This window comes from Neofelis nebulosa, chromosome 7 (assembly GCF_028018385.1).
Source record: "Neofelis nebulosa isolate mNeoNeb1 chromosome 7, mNeoNeb1.pri, whole genome shotgun sequence".
Classification (NCBI taxonomy): Eukaryota; Metazoa; Chordata; class Mammalia; order Carnivora; family Felidae; genus Neofelis; species Neofelis nebulosa.
In genome coordinates, this window is record NC_080788.1 from 42,275,393 (window position 1) to 42,294,487 (window position 19,095).

General features: G+C 47.7%; 2 protein-coding genes across 12 annotated transcripts in view; one reads left to right on the top strand and one right to left on the bottom strand.

Annotated features, from left to right (window-relative positions):
* APH1B (aph-1 homolog B, gamma-secretase subunit) overlaps window positions 1-19,095 on the bottom strand; it is a 140,097-nt gene that overhangs the window by 47,646 nt on the left and 73,356 nt on the right. Inside the window, exon 7 of one of the 4 annotated variants that reach the window (XM_058737482.1) lies at window positions 3,165-8,930. The exons of 1 other annotated variant lie outside the window; for it this stretch is intronic. The gene's annotated coding sequence lies outside the window, so the exon portion shown is untranslated. Of the gene's footprint in view, window positions 1-3,164; window positions 8,931-15,406; window positions 15,930-16,421; window positions 16,845-19,095 lie in introns of those variants that run through there. 2 more of the 4 variants (XM_058737483.1, XM_058737485.1) reach the window with 2 other exon arrangements.
* Window positions 1-19,095, top strand: part of CA12 (carbonic anhydrase 12) — a 51,477-nt gene that overhangs the window by 18,143 nt on the left and 14,239 nt on the right. For 7 of the 8 annotated variants that reach the window (XM_058737472.1, XM_058737474.1, XM_058737479.1 and 4 more), the window contains exons 3-7: window positions 13,394-13,573; window positions 14,428-14,570; window positions 16,909-17,004; window positions 17,881-17,944; window positions 18,128-18,285. In XM_058737472.1, the coding sequence (XP_058593455.1) occupies window positions 13,394-13,573; window positions 14,428-14,570; window positions 16,909-17,004; window positions 17,881-17,944; window positions 18,128-18,285 (641 nt within the window). The remainder of the gene's footprint in view (window positions 1-13,393; window positions 13,574-14,427; window positions 14,571-16,908; window positions 17,005-17,880; window positions 17,945-18,127; window positions 18,286-19,095) is intronic. The other variant, XM_058737476.1, reaches the window with a different exon arrangement.

Below are 19,095 nucleotides of genomic sequence, written 5' to 3' on the forward strand. Positions count from 1 at the left end.
GCAGCCTAGCGTTTGAGGAGTGGTGTTGGGAGCTTGTTCTCCCTAGGTCTCTTGTGTTTCAGCAAATCTGTGGGCAGAGGCACCGGTGGCTTTTGTTCCGGACAATCATTTCAAGGATGTGTATGTAGCAAAGAGTTTTAGAAGACAGAGACAGTGTCTCCCTCCAGGGCAGAGAGCAGGTTTGTTTGCTATCCAATAAGATAAAGACAGTATCTCCCTTGGGGGTAAAGTTGGGCAGGTTTTCCCAACTTGGAGTTGCTTGGCCATGATGTGGAGCAGTTGGCATGTGCAGGTGTCACCTGGCCCTCGTTGTAGTACCCTGTGGAATTGGGGCTTGGGAAACAGACACAAATGTCACTCTGCTACTGCTGTGAGTATTAAACTGTCTTTTGTCTCTGACTCTGGAGTCTCGCGTCTTTCCCATCAAACTGTGGTAGCCTAACTTGTTAGCCTGGTTGAAATTTTAGGTCCCCCCTCCACTGACCTCAGATTTTTGACAGGTGGCAGTGGGGAAAGCAAAGGCTGGAGAAGGGGGGATCACAAAGGTCTTGAGGGCTGCAGTAAAGGCCTTGGGATTAATCCTAAAGGTTTGAGGAACCACTGAAGAATTTTCAGCAAAGTAATGTTCAGAAGTGGTGTGCATTAGTGTGGAGAGGTGAGGGCTGTGGGGTAAGCCTGGAGAGACAAGGCCAGTGAGGCAGACAGATATGGAGCTGTGGGTCTGAACAAAGGCTGTGCCGGTGGGAACACATGAAGGCCAAGTTTAAAAGAAACTTAATGTGGTCCTTGATAGCACTTTTACTGATACAGGAGTCAATCCAGGTAACTCATTGCATGCCTCTTCAGACTTTTCATGCTCTGACATTTCTGAAGCATATAGACTGGATATCTCCTAGAAGGTCTCTCAATTTGAGTTTGTCTGAGGGTTTCTCATGAGATTAGGTTGTCCGTTTTGGCATGAATATCGCAGAAATAATGTGTCCTTGAATATCTATGTATTTCATCAGGAGGCTCTCGACTGGTGATAATTTTGATCACATGGTTAAGATAATGCCTGTAGCTTTCCATTTCAACGTTACCATAGGCAATCTATGGGAAGATCCTTTGAGACTGGGTACAAAAAATTTGAATGTTGATTGTATATTAGGTAACTGTACTAATTGTTAAATTTCGTGACTGGGATCGTTATATTGTGATTATGTTGGACAATGTCCTTGTTCTCAGGAGACAGACATGTAAGTATTTAAGTACAGGAAGGCATGAGGTCTAAAACTTCCTCTCAAAAGATAGCCCCGACTGGTGATGGTTCAACTTACAATTTTTCCACTTTAGGACGGTGTGAAAGTGATACGCATTCAGTAGAAGCCATACTTGGGATTGTGAATTTGGATCTCTTCCTTGGCTAGGGATACCTGGTGTGATTCCGTTCGGTGACACCAGGTAGGGCAGCTGCAGCTCCCAGGCAGTCACACCACCACGAGGGTACAGACCTGAGGGACTTACAACCATCCTGTATCCAGACAAGCACTCTTTCACTTTCAGCCCAGCACTCTACAAATTACATGAGATAGTCAACACTCTCTCATAAACTAGGCTTTGTGTTAGATGCTTTTGCCCATTTGTAGGCTAATTTAAGCATGTTTAAGGGAGGCGAGGCTGAGCTAAGATGTTCGAGAGGTTAGGTGCATTTTCAAATTACATGATATTTTCAACTTACAATGGGTGTATTGGGACATAATCCTGTCACACGTTGAGGAGGAACTGTAACAACAATAATAATGTGCATATATATGTATATATAGAGCGAGTAATAAAGCAGGTGTGGCAAAATGTTAACAACTAGTGACTCTAGGTGAAGAGTACATGGGAATTCATTGTGGTACCTTCAATTTTCCATACATTTAAGATTTTTCAAAATAAAAAAGTCTTGGAAAAAGATACCTGAAAATAAAATCATTATGTCTCTGTGCCTAGCAATGGGGCCAAAGGAGAGGACAGGAAGAGGTAGATTGGGATTCCAGGCTTTGGTGTGGTGGGTGGTACCATCAGCTGAGACAGAGAACCTTGAAGGAAGTAAGGGAGGTTTTGGAAGGAGGAGGGTCAGAGAGGAAAATATGGCCAGTTTGGTTATTCTTTTTTGATGGCTTGTCTGTCTGCCTTCCTCTCCAGCCATGTCTGGTTTCAGGGAGCCATGGACATCGAATGGGGGCATCCAGTAGGCAGCTGGTCTGGAGCTCAGGAGGAAACTGCGTAGGGCAGAGGTGGTGTTGAAACCATGGGAGGGTATGGCCTCAGTCCGGAGGCATGTGTGAAAGTAAAGAAAGAGCCAAGAACAAAACCATAAGACAGCTGTCATTAAGGGGGCATTGAGTTACAGATAGTGGAAGAGGAGAGGTTTCAGAAACGGGGGTGGGGGCATTGGGATCAAGGGCTGCAAGAAAAGCGAGGGCTGAAGAGTCTATTTGAATTCAGTGGCACATGGACCCAGAAGTCAGAGTCGCAGGGCAGGGAGTCTGAATGGGGAGTGAAGACGCAGAAGCCAGCAGCTTAGACAATTCTTGTGAGATGCTTGGCTGAAAAGCGGAGGAAAGATATCACAGTAAAAGCGAAAGGGGAAGTACTCGTTCTAGTAAACAGACATCCAAGGTCCACAACTAAGTATTTTGCCAAGGCCACATTCAACTTAGATATCCACTTTTGTCCCTCACCTACTGTCTAACCCTGAATGCAGTCACGGTTTGTCACCCCCAGGTTCACCCTTTTAACAAAGGGGTGGGGGTGGCGTTGGAGACAAGCAGCTTCTTGTCAGCTAGAGGAGACGGCTGTACCAATGATTCAGAGCACCTGAGACATTTTCACATCTCTCTTCGCCAAAGAGCCTGTCACAAAGGCAGCCTCTGCCCACTTAATTTGCCCTCCCACCAACTTCCTTCTTGTGGGAGGGCACACGGCTACACCACCTTGTATGGAACATGCCTTTGTTAGCATGATGATGGAAGGTTCCCCTTTTCATTCAAGTAAGAGCCTCGTTGACCCCTAGACTCTTGTTCTCGGGAAAGCAGCCTGCATTTTCTCCATCTTCCTTTTCTGCTGACTCTAGTCACACTTCTTCTAAAACCCTCACAGGAGAGGCACTGATGCTTTATTACACAACAGAAGAGCAATTTAACCAGAGTCAGATATTTAAACTACAATAAAAAGCAACAATACGAATGAATAAATGAAGGTGTATCCATACAAAGCGATAGAATTCAGCTATAAAAAGGAAGTACAGATATATGCTACAATATGAATGCACCATGAAAACAGTTCTATGATGTGATAGATGCCAGACAGAAAAGCCACATGTTGTACGATCTGCTTAGATGAAACATACGGAACAGGCAAATCCACTGAGACAGAAAGTAGATTAGTGGTTACCAGGGGTTGGGGGTGGGGATGGGAAATGGGGGATGAGGATGGGGTTTCCTTTTGGGGTGACGAAAATGTTCTGGAGCTAAAGAGTGACGATGTTGCACCACACTGTGAATATACCAAGTGTCACTAATGGCAAACTTATGTTATATATACTTTACCACAATGAAACATTAATTAATTAAAAAAAAAAAAAAGCAATCTTACCCTGACGATGGGGAGTAAAAGCCGGGGCTCCAACTTCAAGGCCTTTGATCTGGGAAGGGCTTTTCATCAGCTCTTCTCAAATTGGCTGCACATTAGAATCACCTGGGAAGCTTTTTAAGGCTTCCTGTGTCTGGATCCCACCCAAGACCAATTAAACCAGATGTCAGAGGCTGGGGCCAGGGGCACACTTAGAAGCTCTCAGAGATGCCAGTGTAAATCCAGGGTTAAGAAACACTGCTGTAGACAGTGGTTCTCAAAGTGTGGTCCCCAGACAAGCAGCATCAGCCTCACCTGGTAGCTGAATCAGAAACTCTGCAGGTGGGACTCAGCAATCTGTGTTTTAAAAAGCCCTCCAGGGAATTCTGATGGTCACTCAAGCTTGACAACAGCTGTTCTGAGACTAGACTGAACCACTGGTCTACTGGGATAGAAAGATAGAAAATACTATTTTGAAAAGTGTATGTGTTACTAGGAAAGAGAAATGCCAAGGGCTCTACAGGAGCGCAGAGGAGGGGGAAACACTCTGTCCTGTGTTAGGGGGAGAGAGGGGCAGGGAGAGATATTTACCCTCGTACCTCCACCCCCTCCCCCCCCACAACTCCAGTGCTACTGTGGAGGTACCTCTAGATATGGCAAGCAGAGGGGAGGGGCTTCTGAGGGCTAGCAGAGAGTTGAGTTGGCGGTCAGTCTCACAGCTCACCTCTTCTCCCCCTACTGCCACGGCTAAGCCAGAAATGACACCAAGCAAGGCTTGATCCTCTCAAACTGGCCCAGCTGACGCCAGCATCAGCTCTTCCTCTCAAGCTGGCCCAAATACTAATGGAAATAACAAAGAGGAAAGTTTGAGATAAAGTACAGATTAAAGCATCTTTAGAAAACTTTTCCCTTTTCAGGGCGCCTGGCTGGCTCAGTCGGTTAAGCATCTGACTTCAGCTCAGGTCATGATCTCAAGGTTTGTGAGTTCAAGGCCTACATTGTCAGGTCCTCCGTCCCCCTCTCTCTCTGCCTTTCCCCCCTCTCATTCTGTCTGTCTCCCTCAAAAATAAACTTAAAAAATAAACTTTTCCCTTTTTATTAACCCATAACATAAAATCCAAGGAAGAAGAATGGGCCTCCTTCGGCAATCCAGCTTTAAGCTGTATAAATAATAAGTAGCCCTGACTCTCCAGTCCTTGCTCACTGCCCTGTCTCTGACTCATTTGTAACATTAACAAAGGAAAATGCCAGTTTGATTCCTTGGCCTCCACTTGTTTATAATAAAATCATAAGACCTCATCCACCAATCATTAACCCACAGCCCTGCTAGCCTCCTTTCCTTCCGGGCAAGATCTTGGTTATTGTGGCCATGCCTCTCCACTTGACTGGCAGGAAAACAGGCAGAATGGGCAGAACATGGCCTTCTGCAGGGGGGCCAGAACCCAGCTAGGGTGGACTCTGTGGGAACTCCCTACTCCCCATAGGCTGAACCCACTGGACTTCTATGAGAAGCTGTATATCTTTTAATCAACTTTGGAAGTAAACTGCAGGACCTATAAAGTATATATTAAATAGTTTTAAAACGTGGCTCCCATGTCCTAATGACATCTTCAAGATGTGTGGTTTCAAGATGGATTTAGAGGGGGCCCCAAAGGCTGCCTTCTCCTCTGAATGGTGTCCTATGGCCTAGCCGTGTTCCGTATGGCTCTAGCCACAGGACAATGACTGATGGCCCTCAGGGAAAGGTGGGTACCAGCCCCCTGAGAGGGGGACCTTTCTAACAGAGGAGTGTACATGAACAGGTGCCGAAAGATTCGCAGCGTTGTCGTAGGGCGATGCCCATCTTGGGCATGGGCAAGCCAGATGTATCCTAGGTTTTTTCTGAGTTCATACGTCACATGCATATAAAATACATAGACTCTCTGCTGCAGCAAGTCCTCTGAGCTTGTGGTGCCCTCTCTCTGGAATGCCATCCCTCTGTTTTTGCTCATGGTTGGCTTAGATCCATCCTTTCCGTCTCAATTTTAATGGCACCTCTTCTGAGAAGCCTTCCTGTAGCACCTGGTCCACAGTGATCCCTCCATTTTCTCCATCCTAGTCCTTGCTGATTTCCTTCATAGCACTGACTGCAGACTGTAATTATTATATTTATGTATTGGTTTGCCTATTTGCACTTTATTATCAGACTCTTCCTCTGGAATGGATGCTCCATGAGGACAGAGACCACATCTGTTTTGTTCTCCAGTGCATCTTCAGTACCCAATACAGTGTTGGGCACATAGTAGGCACATTTGTTGGAGAAATGAATGAATGAAATTCAAAATTAAGTAGCATTCCAAGGAGAGTAGCAATTTCCTCCTCTAGTCAACATTTGAATACCCATTTTTAATTGCAAACATGATCGATTTCATTAAATGTATTCAAACTTGATACACCATCTGTGATCACTTCCACTTAAGTATATACATGCCAGGACTAGGTCCATTTTCATTATATGGTCAGATCCTTTGGGGGACTGACCGGAAGCTTTTATTGCACTGAAACTTTGACTATTGGTTGAAAAAAAGGCATGTCAACATCCATAATATGTAGACCTTGTTAACCTTCCCACGATGGTTTTATCTGTTGGCACAAGTTTTGATCTGACTTTGTGTTTCGGCGGCCACGCCGAAGAGACACGCCCTGGAGCCTGTGGCACAGGACTGGCTTCCCAGGAAGCTGCCTGCACAAGGGTTCACAGAGACACGGAGATGAGTCTACCTCAGAGAGGATGACCATGAAAAAATGTCAGGGGCAGCAAGTGGATCTGAGGGACCGACTTAAGAAAGGCTCAAAGACAAACCTCAAAATAGGATGACAATGAATGCATTTTGTTTTTTGTCCAGACTCATCGGATACAGTGCAAGTTACAGACAATGTTTTTACTAAAATTTTTATTATTCTTGAGCACATAGGATGTACAGTCAGGGAGAGAAATAATCGGTGAGAGACCGGAATCCGATTGTAGCAGTAACTACATAGTTCTCATCTTCGAAGGCACTCTCCGTGCTTTTATTATTACAGTATATGTACCAGGCATAAAAATAGAAGAAATTACTCAACCCATAAAGTTTTTACTTACCCCATACCACGTCTGCAAACAGGTTATAAAATAATAAAATTATCCTCCATTTACTTGCATAAATTATTATTTGCTTGAGGCAAAGACATACCTCATATATGTACAGAGTAAATACACCCATATTGGGGAGAGATGAAGGGGGGGCAGGAAAGAGAGACCTAAAGCCATTAAACAGAAACCTAGAGCCATATTAACCAGTCATAATCCATGAACCTTACCTGGACCCTGACTCAAACAGACAGTTCAATGAACTTATGTGACAATTGGGGAAACCAGAACAGTCTCTGGATATCTGATGACATTAAGGCATTACTGCCAACAGTTTTTGGATGTGAAAATAATATTGTGGTTATTTTTTAAGACTCCTTATCTTTAATTGTTTTTTTAGCGTTTATTTTTGAGACAGAGAGAGACAGAGCATGAACAGTGGAGGGGCAGAGAGAGAGGGAGACACAGAATCTGAAACAGGCTCCAGGCTATGAGCGGTCAGCACAGAGCCCAACGCGGGGCTCGAACTCACGGACCGTGAGATCATGACCTGAGCCGAAGTCGGACGCTTAACCGACTAAGCCACCCAGGTGCCCCAAGACTCCTTATCTTTAGATAAGCATCCACAGATTTTCTTCAAAGTAATCCAGTGTTGGGGGGACAGACAAAAACTAAACTAATCATGGATTGACAGATGGGTACATTATATGGTACCTTTGCACCTGCTTTGAAGTTCTCTGTAATTAAGTTTTAAAACAAGACACAAGATGTATTAAGAAAATATCAAAATATAAGTTCATTAAAAAAAATCACACTGACTTGTTTAGGCTCACTGGCACACTTTGGTTGCATATACTGCAGAATGTGGAGAAAGTTTGTCTTCCCATAGCCAATCCCCTCTGATCAGCATTGCGGGCCCGCTGAGCTCCTGGATTTCTGCCTAGGTTTTCAGTCTATGGGTTTCACTTCCAGGCAGCCTTCAGTGTCCTGCTCTGATTCATCTGCTGAATACTTACTGAGTGCCTCCTTCAGCCTGGAATCAATTTGTGCTCTGCTGGCTGGACCCTCCCCAACCCGCTGTCTTCTCCGAGCCACACTCCATCCATAGGTTCCTCTTTCTCCTGGATCCAACTCTCCTTCTCTACTCCCCTTTCCATTCTGTATGGAAGTATGCTTAAGTCTGTCTATTAAGAACAAAACCCTTCTTGTTATCCTCATCTTCCTATAACCATGTGCGCATGCCCATGTACACACACACACACACACACACACAGAGTCTTTTCTCAACCCTTTATGGCTAGATTTCTGAAATGAGCTTAAGAAATCCCCCAAATCAATTTATTAAGTGTTTAGTAAGTGTTGCTATATCAGACATGGGGGAAGGACGTGACAAAAAGCTCTAGTCTTCAAAAGGACTGTGAAATTTGTAGACAGAGTTCTAGTCTGGAGCAGGTTCATATGCTAGTCTGGAGACAGCAGTCACACATGAGACTTAAGTGAGTATTCATATCACTGTACCACCGTGTGAACCCCCAGCAGGCTGGCCAAGGAGTCCCGGGGCAGGGAGAAAGCCCTGGAAGTAGTTTTGGCAGGACTTGAGCTGGACTTGGAAGAGTGAACAGGATTCAGAAAGGCAAAGAGGAAAGAAGGTGGCATTTTAAGCACATTTTTTAGCATAAGAACATATGGGAAGGTTGAGTTAGTTCATAGCTTGTTCTGAGGATGGGGAAGCCGGCCTGACCATGGGGGCTGGCGGGGGAGGGTATGAGGGCCACTGAAGGCCTCGACAGGCCTTGAAAGATGGCTATGGCTCTGCTCTGTCCTGTTGGGTGGAGTGGGCGTGCTCTGGAGAAGGGGGGTGGGGTGGAGGGGCGGCGCCACAGAGGCAGGGCAACATCTGGTTAGTCTGGTTAAACTCGGTTATGAGAGAAAGGAGCCTGGCAGCTAACAGGAGAGGCTGAGGCACGGAACTCTGCAGGAAGTCTTGACGGTGGACATGATGAGGGCTTACCCCAGGGTGGTGGAGACGGTGGTGGTAACAGTTTGTTTGATTCCATGACCAAGTGAGGGCACAGGATGGACACAGCCAGCTTGACTCTGAGATCTGGAGCCTTGGAAGAGTGGGGCCAGTTGTTCTCTGATGAGGCATCACACCATCGAATTGAGATCCAGGCCATCACAGGTTGATTAACTGCAGTTTGTGGACCGTACTTCAACCCCGAAGCTTACAAATAAACCATTCAACAGTTAGGAGATAACTGGAAAACTGAGTTCTGACTAGATTTGATAATATTAAGGAGTCGCTCACTCTGGAAGTGTGGTAACGGTCTTGTGCTTTTGAGTCCTTGTGTTTTAGAGACACATACTAAAATACGTACAGAAAAAATACATTTGGATTCGTTTCAAAATTATCCAGGGATGGGGAGAGTGGGTGCGATTTGTTTCTGCAAATTGTTAGTTGTCGAAGCTGGGGGACACAGAGTTTCACTGTGCTCCCCTCTCCCCCGTTGTATGTATTTGAAATTCTCCATGGAAAAAAATTCTGGTCCTTGGGCATCAAATCTTGGACCCCAGGCTTCATAATTCCCACTCAGAGATCACGAGAGGCATTTTGACCTGTGCCGTGTTAATCTCTTGTCACATTTCAAAACAAAAATGAGGTCCACTTCTGTTTTGCCTAAAGCAGAAAAACATGTGCTGGAAAAGAAATAATGCCGGGACTTTATTTGGAAAAACAAACTGGGAGATACACACGATCTCCTTTATCAGGATCATACGAGGAATCCAACTAACTGAAAAGGCAAAGTCAAAACTCAGATGAGAAAAGTGGAATTTTTCTGATAGCTGGAAATAATAAATGCTTCTTTTGGAAGAGTCCATCCCAAGGGTGGTTTTCTGGCACCAGAGCACTTGGCATGAGTGTGAAAATCGTGGCCAAGTTGAAAAACCACAGCCCGGGCTGGAGCTGCCTGTAAAAAGCCAGCATTGCCTCTGCAACAAGTCACAAACTGCCCAGGCGGAGGTGAGGGGTGGGGGGCAGAGAGAGGTCTACTGACAACACCCCCAGCCCTGATACCGGCTGCCCTGGTGCCCACCCACACAGCACCTCACACCTGGCTCACTCACAAGCCACAACGATGGGAGGCTGCTCTGACAGTGTCCCCAGATGTGCAAGAAGGGGACACTGGCTGCCACGTGCTGGTGGAGGGTCCTATGAACTGTGGTGAAGCCCCATACTTGGCAGACCATCTCCCAGGCTCCAGGGCAGCAACCGGATTTTGTTCTCAGTGAGTGGCCCCCAAACAGAACGAACCCTCAGGCAGGTAAACGAGGAAGCTAGGAGGGTAAATTTTGAACCTGAGCAAACGACCTAAGTTTCTTCTTTTCTTTTTAATGGGGAAAAAAAATTATACGGGGTAAAAGGGAAGCTAGGGGCATTCATAGGTGCGTGCTTCCCTGGAGAGGAACAAGCACAAAATTAGCATCAGAATCCAGCTCAGTAAACAAGTAAGGGCCTGCTCCGTGCCAGGTGAACATGACATGATGCTCACCTGCATGGCGAGCACAGGAGAGGGGGGAAACAGGCATGCACCAAATCTCCTGGGTATATACTAAAACAGAAGGGCATGGAGGTCCTGGCACCCAGGCAAGGTAACTCTGTTACCTGAGCCCAAGTCTAACTTAGGGCAAATCATTCAATGTCAATTCTTCATCTGTAAAATGGGGCAATTCTTGCCTTTCGGATCCTATAGAGTTTAGAGATGTAACAACCAAAACTACTAAAAATAATAACAAGGCAGGAGGAGTAGCCTTTTCTACTAGACCCTGTTGCCCCTTTTATAAAAGCGCCTGTGAGTGGGGCTCAAAGACGAGGCCCCCTGTGGACGGCAGCCAACACCTGTGGCAAGTTCCTGATGCAGACGGCTTTCCAGCCAGACCTCGGAGTAGCAGCGCCCTGCGCTCAGCCTCACCGCCGCTCCCCACTGGGCACCTTGTCACATGCCCAGGAGCTGCCTTGGCATGAGCAACCGTCTCCAACCCGTTGAAACCTGCCTGACACCGAGGGTGGAGGTGCTTAGTCCTAGGTAATCTCAATCAGTCTCGGAACTGAGAGCCAGAATGGAACTTCCAGAACGCAGCGTTCAATCCTCTCATTTGTATGAGGGTAAAGGAGACTCAGGCAGTGCATGTGACTTGCTCAAGGTCACTCACTGAGGTGCTGGGACAGCTGGCGCTGAAATCTTGTTTTCTGGACTCTTCTGGTCCTGTGCAGTTGCTTTTCTTTCCTCGGGAGGTTTTGCCAACACAGACTCTGTTGCCTTTTATATCCCTAGTCTTTCTGCCCCCAAATACCTAATTCAGTGTGACTTCCAACAAAGAGTATTTAGGGTGCAATGAAAAAGAAAAGTTCCTCCTGACAACCTTTTCCCAAGCTCTCTGTTCTTTGGGGTCTTTTATTCTTTGGGAAGCTGTTTACTAAATGCCTGTTATGCATGGGACCCTAGTCACAGCATGAGTTCACAGAGATGAACAAGAGATGTCCCTGTCCCCCAGGAGCTCTTGGTTTAGTTATCACTAGACGGCTCTCTTCATGACACCTTTTGGAACCTCTGCTCTGGGAAGAGAAAGTCCTTCTGAGCCAGTTCCCTTTAGTCATGTGGGCAAGGAGAAATCATCTCATCGCTACGCCTCTTTACTCACTGAGTTTTTCCATTCGTGCCTGGCTGGCAGCCTTCTGCCACGCTGGCTGTGGGTCCAGACGATGTTGTGATCAGAGAAAAGGCTGGCGGCCTCACTCCAGAAGGCTTGCCACCCGGTAGCTGTACCTCTTCCTGACCCGAGGGTTTCGAAGGGTCCCCATGATTGCTTCATCTATGTTTCCGACTGTCCCTAAGGAATTTGGATTTGCCCTCAGCTGAGTAACGGTCTTACTTTTACTCCGGTTTGCCCCACGGAGTGACAGCTTTGATGTCCTCCGGCCTCCCTCTCCCTCTGCCATCCTGGTGTGAGTTGCTTCTGAGTCCAGGGCTCTGAGGTCTGGGAAATTAAAATATATCTCAGGGAAGACTCTGACTGGCTTGTGCAAGTGAGGAAACTGGTGTCTGTTGGAAGGTTGGACAGGAGATGGTGAAATCCCTTCAAGCCCTAACATTTCCCAAAAGGTCTATCCAAAGGTTGACAGTCGGAAAAATTAGCAGGGTTCCACTGCGTGTCCAGACCTCGGATCAATTCCTCATAGCATTTTATTTTATTTTATTTTATTTTATTTTTTCAACGTTTTTTATTTATTTTTGGGACAGAGAGAGACAGAGCATGAACGGGGGAGGGTCAGAGAGAGAGGGAGACACAGAATCGGAAACAGGCTCCAGGCTCCGAGCCATCAGCCCAGAGCCTGACGCGGGGCTCGAACTCACGGACCGCGAGATCGTGACCTGGCTGAAGTCGGACGCTTAACCGACTGCGCCACCCAGGCGCCCCCCTCATAGCATTTTAAATGAACACGGGCACCCAAGTTCTTCTTTAGACTCTCCTTACTCTCAGATGAAGTCCCCTAGTTAGAGAACAAGGGGTAGGGAACCAGAATACACACGTACACTCTTGGGAAATGGTGCCGCTGTCTATGGAAGGCTTCCTGGAAGCGGAGTTCTGTTCCCCTCTGCTCCAGTTAACATCATTCCTGGTGCCAAAATACTGATGAATGGACCCCAGAAGGTAAAGCGTGGTCCCCAACTCAGAGCCCACAGGGCACAATGGTGTTACCCTAACGAGCCAGGACATGCCAATTATTCACTTTTCTGGAGAAACCTCAGCCTGAAAATCCATTTAATTACCACGGGAGATAATCTTTTAAGCGCAGCTTTACATTCTTTAAAGATTTGTCCCTGTGGGAGTAAGAAAGTTTATCTGAACATGGGATTGGATTGTTTATTTCCATTTCCAGAGGAAGGACAATCACCTGGTAGTTAGCAAGAAGCCTGAGCCCTGGAGGATTTATTTTTAAGTCTCTTCCTCTTCACTGATCGTTTGTCATTAGTTTGTAGTGTTGTCACCCTCTCTCAGGGTACACTGTGCACTTAGCTCTGTGATCCCCTAATTACTTGGAATTTTTCAAGCATCCCTATCAGATGGGGTTTTACACTTGCTCTGGATGTGGCTATCAAGAGTCAATGTCCTCAAAGGTTTCCTATCAAGAAGATCATACCTATAAATCCACAAGCCCTGAAGACTTTCCTGGAGCTGTGGTCAGTAAGACACCACTTTTTCCAGCCTGGAGCATCCCAGAGGATGCAAGCTTGGGCAAGCAGGGCCCCCATGGTTGTGTTCAACCTGGTGGCCCCAAGACCCTGAGTAATTCCTGCTCATAACAGGTGCTCCATAAAGAGAGGCTAAATTGCTGAATATCAACAGGTCCTCACATGGAAAGGATGTGTACTGTGCCAAAATATGAGCAATGAAAATGGAGCTTGGTGGGCCCCATTCCGTGGCATGGGGCCGCTCTAGTCCTTCTATACCCATCTCCCTTTAAGGACAAGTGGCAGGAGGCTGAGATTTCTGGGCCTCGAAGAATATACCTCTGGGGATTAAGAGGAGAAAAGGAGTGATTGTATTGGACACAGAATTAGAAAGTGAGGAAAACAGTTTTGTGGGAAATGGACTCACTTTCGGGCCTGAATCTCCCCCTTTCAGGTCCAGATGGGGAGAAGAGCTGGTCCAAGAAGTACCCATCATGTGGGGGCGTGCTGCAGTCCCCAATAGACCTGCACAGTGACATCCTCCAGTACGACGCCAGCCTTGTGCCCCTTGGGTTCCAAGGCTACAATGTTTCTGCCAACGAGCAGTTTCTCCTGACCAACGATGGCCATTCAGGTGAGAGAGACCTCTGAGGACTGCAAGGGGATGTCTGAGCTCCCCTCAGCTCCTTGGCCTGCTCTCTTGCCCCTGGCACTGAAGTACAGCCCCCGGGAGACGGGGTGGTGGGAGGGGGGAGGGATGAGAGATGCCTGGACCACTCACTGGGGGGGATGCTGGAGGCAGTTCTTCCCGGGCAGCGCCTCGCATAAGAAGCACATTTCTTGGGAAGGGGCGGGGTGGGGGGGAGGCGGGGGACAGGCTTGAGCCCTTGGGCTCCCTGGTGCAAACACACCAGGAGCCACGCAACTCACTGTGGGGTCGCCCAGGCTTTGGAGTCAGACAAACCTGGATTTGAATCCTGGCTTGACTACTTATGAGTCATGAGACTCTGGGTAAGAATATTAACCTCCTTGAGCTTTCATGTGGAAAATGGGCATATTGATGGGTACTGCGGAAAGACCAGAGATTATGTATGTTGGGGATCTGGAATACAGAAGATGCTTCATAAATAGCAATTATTATTGTTGCTGTTATATTATTCTATGGCTTGGAAGATACTTCATTAAAGGTTCTGTCTTGATAGCGGGGTGTGTAATATGTGGATATGTAAAAACACACCCACCCATCTAGTATTAGTGCTCTTGCCCTCCTTTTCCCAGGGGAGCTTAGAAGGGGCTGGTGCAACTAGAATCGCTTTAGGGAAACGGGGACATTTTCAGGAGAAGAGCCCAGGTTTCCGAGCCCCAGGCTGTGTCTCCACTCACTGCATCCACCTGCCTCCTGTCTGGGCCCCGGGCCGGTGTCGCATCGCTAACTGCTCTCAGGCGGTGCTCAGCTGGCCAGGGCTCTGAAGGCTCCACTCCCCACAGTGAGGCTGAACCTGCCCTCGGACATGCACATCCAGGGCCTCCGGTCCCGCTACAGTGCCGCCCAGCTGCACCTGCACTGGGGGAACCAGAATGACCCTCACGGCTCCGAGCACACTGTCGGCGGGAAGCACTTTGCTGCTGAGGTGAGTGGAGCGGGCAGGCCGGCAGAGGCTGCCTGGCGGTGGGTGGTCTGGCACCCTTCCACCTGGCTGGTGTGCAGCGAAGATCAGAGCGTAAGCAAGGGCTGCCTTCAGGCTCCACACACCCACTCAGGGAAGGCAGAGCCACTCCCATCCCCCCACGGTTCTTCCGCGGTGCCCTGGTCCCCTTCCTCCTGAACGTACGGAGTTTGTCTCTGTCTTTACTGAGTGGCGCCGCTCAGAAGGCAATGCTCCCGGGGTGGCACAGTGGGGCACACATGCCCCTTTTGTCGGCATCGCTCTTCTGCCTGCACAGATCGGGATCCCACCGGCTTGTCTGGCTGACGTATCGTATCTCGCTGCTGAATCCTACTGGGCTAATTGCTTCCCCCACCTTCTCCAACTTTCTTCACAAGCCGTGCTGTTTGCACAGGCCTTTCCCACTCCAGCTTTCCTTTTCCTGCGCATGGGTTGTGCTTGGAACCTTGGGCCCCAGGGCCACAAGCCAAGGGAAGACTGGCATTATAATTCACGGGACATCACGGCAATGAGAGAGTCAAAGAGGATAGTCTGGGATGTCGGCACAACATTGTGTTGTGTCGTTCTGAGGCACTGCCCCAAAATGCCCAGAGGAAACGGAAGGAGTGGAGCATTGTTCCTGCACTATAGGTGTGCAGGGGCTACGGTGGGGGTGCTTGAGGTGCTCCACTTAAGTGCTCCCAAAGGACAGAACTTGGGGGTGTGGCTCTGACTGTTTACAGGGCAATAAATACAAGGAGATAAATGCTACTGATCAGCCAGTGGAGCCCAAGGTAAATAATGACATGACCACTCTCCTCTGTTCTTAACTGCTGAACTGCTTAATGTCTCAGGCTAATTATAGGTAGAGTTACACGTGTGGAGGGGCTATAATTCTGGCCCAATAGGATGGCACTCTTGGAGGGGCACGCGTTTCAAACCAGGCCCATCTCTGAAACCCCAGGACTGCAATTTCTTTCAGGCTAATTGCAATGTGGAGGCTTCTACCTACACCCGGGGAATAAAGAAGGAGTTAGGGTGTAGGCTGGGAGAGTGTGGGCATTTAAATGGATTTCTCATCATTATATTTTCTGCTATGAAGCCACATCATCACCAAGGGCCTGGTGAAGATGGGCCATAAATGTCTCTAATAGAGAAAATACATCAAGGTGACCCGAAAGTGGCAGATTCCCTGTGGAGGGTCCTTGAAAGTGCACAGTTCTTCTGGATTGGGTCCTATAGAGAAGAGTCTCTTCATCTCTTCAGCAGGAAATTCTGTTCCTCTCTGTTTAATCTGAACACAGTAAGAAAAGTGCTGAAGCAGACCGCACACTCAAAGGGCAGCTGTAAAAAGAAATACGGATCTAGGACCTGCAGGGTGTCAGCCATACAGAATCCCCCATTTCTCAAGGCTGTGCCAGGCTAACGTGGTAGGGGGCAAGGCGGCAGGCTACATCCTTCATAGCGAGGACTACTTAAAAAAAGAAATGATGTCATGTCACTTGTGAAAATTAGAAAGGGCCACTTGAAAGGTGGGGAACATTAAGCCGTATTCAGTAAAATCTGCTTGAATTCTATTTATGACCATGTAAGACGGAGAAAGAGATGAAGGAAAAGAGAAAATCTCAGCGTGTCACAGTCTCAAGAGGCAAAGACTCAGCAAAAATGTATGTCACATATACAGATGTATCTACTAATATAGTTTTTTTGGAGGACAAGTGACAGACACCACATTTTGGATTAAAAACTAGGTCCAACCTATTGTCAGAATTTATCATAACAATACCTTAATGCTTACCTAGACATTTTTATTTATTTATTTATTTTTTTGAGAGAGAGAGAAAGAGCATGTGTGCATGCAATGTTGACGGGGGGGAGCGCAGAGGGAGAGGGAGAAAGAATCTCAAGCAGGCTCCTCGCTCAGTACAGAGCTGGACTCGAGGCTCAATCTCACAACCACGAGACCTTAGCCGAAATCAAGTCGAACGCTTAACCGACCGAGCCACCTGGGCGTCCCAGTTACCTAGACTTTTGAAACCCAAGATTTCTCAGAACGTTCTCTTTCCCTCACTTTAATAATCACAAGTAATTCCTGCTTTGAAAAAATGAGCTTAGAATTTTTTTGTGAATGCTAAGAATCTACATTCAGAGAGTAACGTCCTTGTTTTTTTGGCCTCTTGAAATATGGCTGATTAAACCCGTATAAAAGCCGGGCTGTGATTTCTTTTTCCACCGGAGGGATAAATATGTGTCCTCCCCCTGCAAAAGCAAAAGGTTCCCATGAGTCGCCCACCCATGGTGAGCAGCTTTCCTTCCACTGCAGCTGCATATCGTCCATTATAACTCGGACCTGTATGCCAACGCCAGCACCGCCAGTAACAAGTCAGAAGGCCTCGCCGTCCTAGCTGTTCTCATAGAGGTAAGAGATGTTGAAAGGGGTTTTACATGAAACTTGAAGCCAGGATGGTATCACGCTCGGCATTTGGTCCCTGAATTGCCCGTCCGTTGGATGTGTGTGGCTCACTCTCATTTTGGCTGTGTCTTGCCTCTAGAGCCAGAGGTATGCCCCCATAGGGGACCTTGTCTTTTGGCCAGGAGGCAGCACTTTGTGTAGCTGGGCAGCAGAAATGGGCATGTCCTTTGGAACACTGGAGAAAATGAGCACTGGGTGCTAGCCCTATTGTATAAAGCTTGGAATTGTCCAGCGAGGCAGGCCCTGTGTGTATGGGGTTGGGGGGTGGGGATCATTCAGCGCTGCCTCATCAGGTGTCGAATCCCTTACACAACTCCTAACATCCAAGTTGTTGTCTTTATATGGACCCTGGAGTGAGCTCTTTCCTTAATCCCCCAAATGGGAATGTTTCCTGATTCGCTTGCATGTATTTCCCTAATAAGACAAGTACCTCGTTTTTCGACATGCTTGCTTGCCTGACTTGGCTTGTACGTACTACATCTCCCTTGAGTTCTGGTTAGAAAACATGCTAGTTGTGGCTTTCAGACTCAAAGCCTGATCGCCAAGAGCACAGGCTATATTCTTTGCCTCGTGACGCTCAAGCCCCAGTGCCCTGAGGACTCAGTCCCTCGCGTCCTGAGATGCAAGAGGACAGGACCATCACCCTCACTCTGTAACAGGCTAGCGATCCTTCATAATTGTCCTAGTAAAGTGAATCCTTCAGGGAGGACCTTGGCAGTGATGACTATATACCCCTAGTCCAGTCCTTCCATTAGCAACTGTTACACCAGGCTCAGCCTATATAATTCTGTCCTAGTTCAACCTGCCCCATCTATGTTGCAGATGGGTTCCTTCAATCCATCTTATGACAAGATCTTCAGGCACCTTCAAGATGTCAAATACAAAGGTAAGGGGTTCTTGGATGCTTATCTACCCCTAGAGAGGAGAATACAGTCACCCCCGTGTGACCTGAAGAAAAATGAATGCAGGGGGCAGGTGCTGTTCACATTTCTAGGCTCAGTCGCATGCCCAGCAGCACTTCTGCCATGGGGAGAAAGGCGGACACCATCTCCCCAATATGTCTCTCCAGGCCAAGAAGTGCTCATTCCGGGTTTCAGCATTGAAGAGCTGCTTCCTGAGAGGCCTGACGAATACTACCGCTACAAAGGCTCCCTGACCACACCTCCTTGCCACCCCACAGTGCTCTGGACGGTTTTCCGGAACCCTGTGCAAATTTCCCAGGAGCAGGTAACTGTCGTGCTCTTCTGAGTCAGAGGCCATGTGGCACCTCCATCTCTACCATCACCCAATATCATAACAACTTGATTTCCTCACTTAGAGTTTCACTGACAGCTGTGCAAAACCTCTCCAAATAGTGCGGGTTCCTGGACGCACTGCAAAAATTACAGGCCGAGCTTCAAAAACAGAGTTATCAAGTCAAGCTTGAAAAATGAACCCATCTCCACAATTCCTTACAAGCAAGTCGTTAGGCTGCATTTCCTAATATACCCCTCAGTGGCTGCATGGTGTTTGCCTCCATGGTGGAGCGAGCACGGTTCCTTTACAGGGCAGAATAAAGACAGACCCAGTTTCGATGGTTTAACCAACCAGAGTGCTGGGACTGCAGCAGTGAGTAGGCAATGGTCTCTGTTCTCAAGAAGCTCAAAGTCTAGCGCAAAACTGGGGGACAGAAGCCTCAGCAATCATCTCCAACCTTCTCATCTTACAGATGATGAAAGTGAGGGATAGACAGTTGAGGGAGTTTGTGGGATCGCCTGCTGGTTGGAGACAAAGCCCCAAAGTCAGATTGGGGTTGCTGGTCGCTGCCCATCCCCTACTCCACAGTTGAAATTCATCAAGAAGAAAACTGACTGTCCAGGAGACAGGGCCAGGGGCAGTGCTGCACACTGGCTCATGGCCCGTCCCACCCCCAACCCCTCTTCCGGACCAGTAAGGCCCTCACTGTTGGTCGTTCTTTTTACTATGAGCTACTGATCTGAGTAATGTAGATAAATGGCAGCAGGTGGGCAGACAGGAATAGAGATGTGATGAATCAAG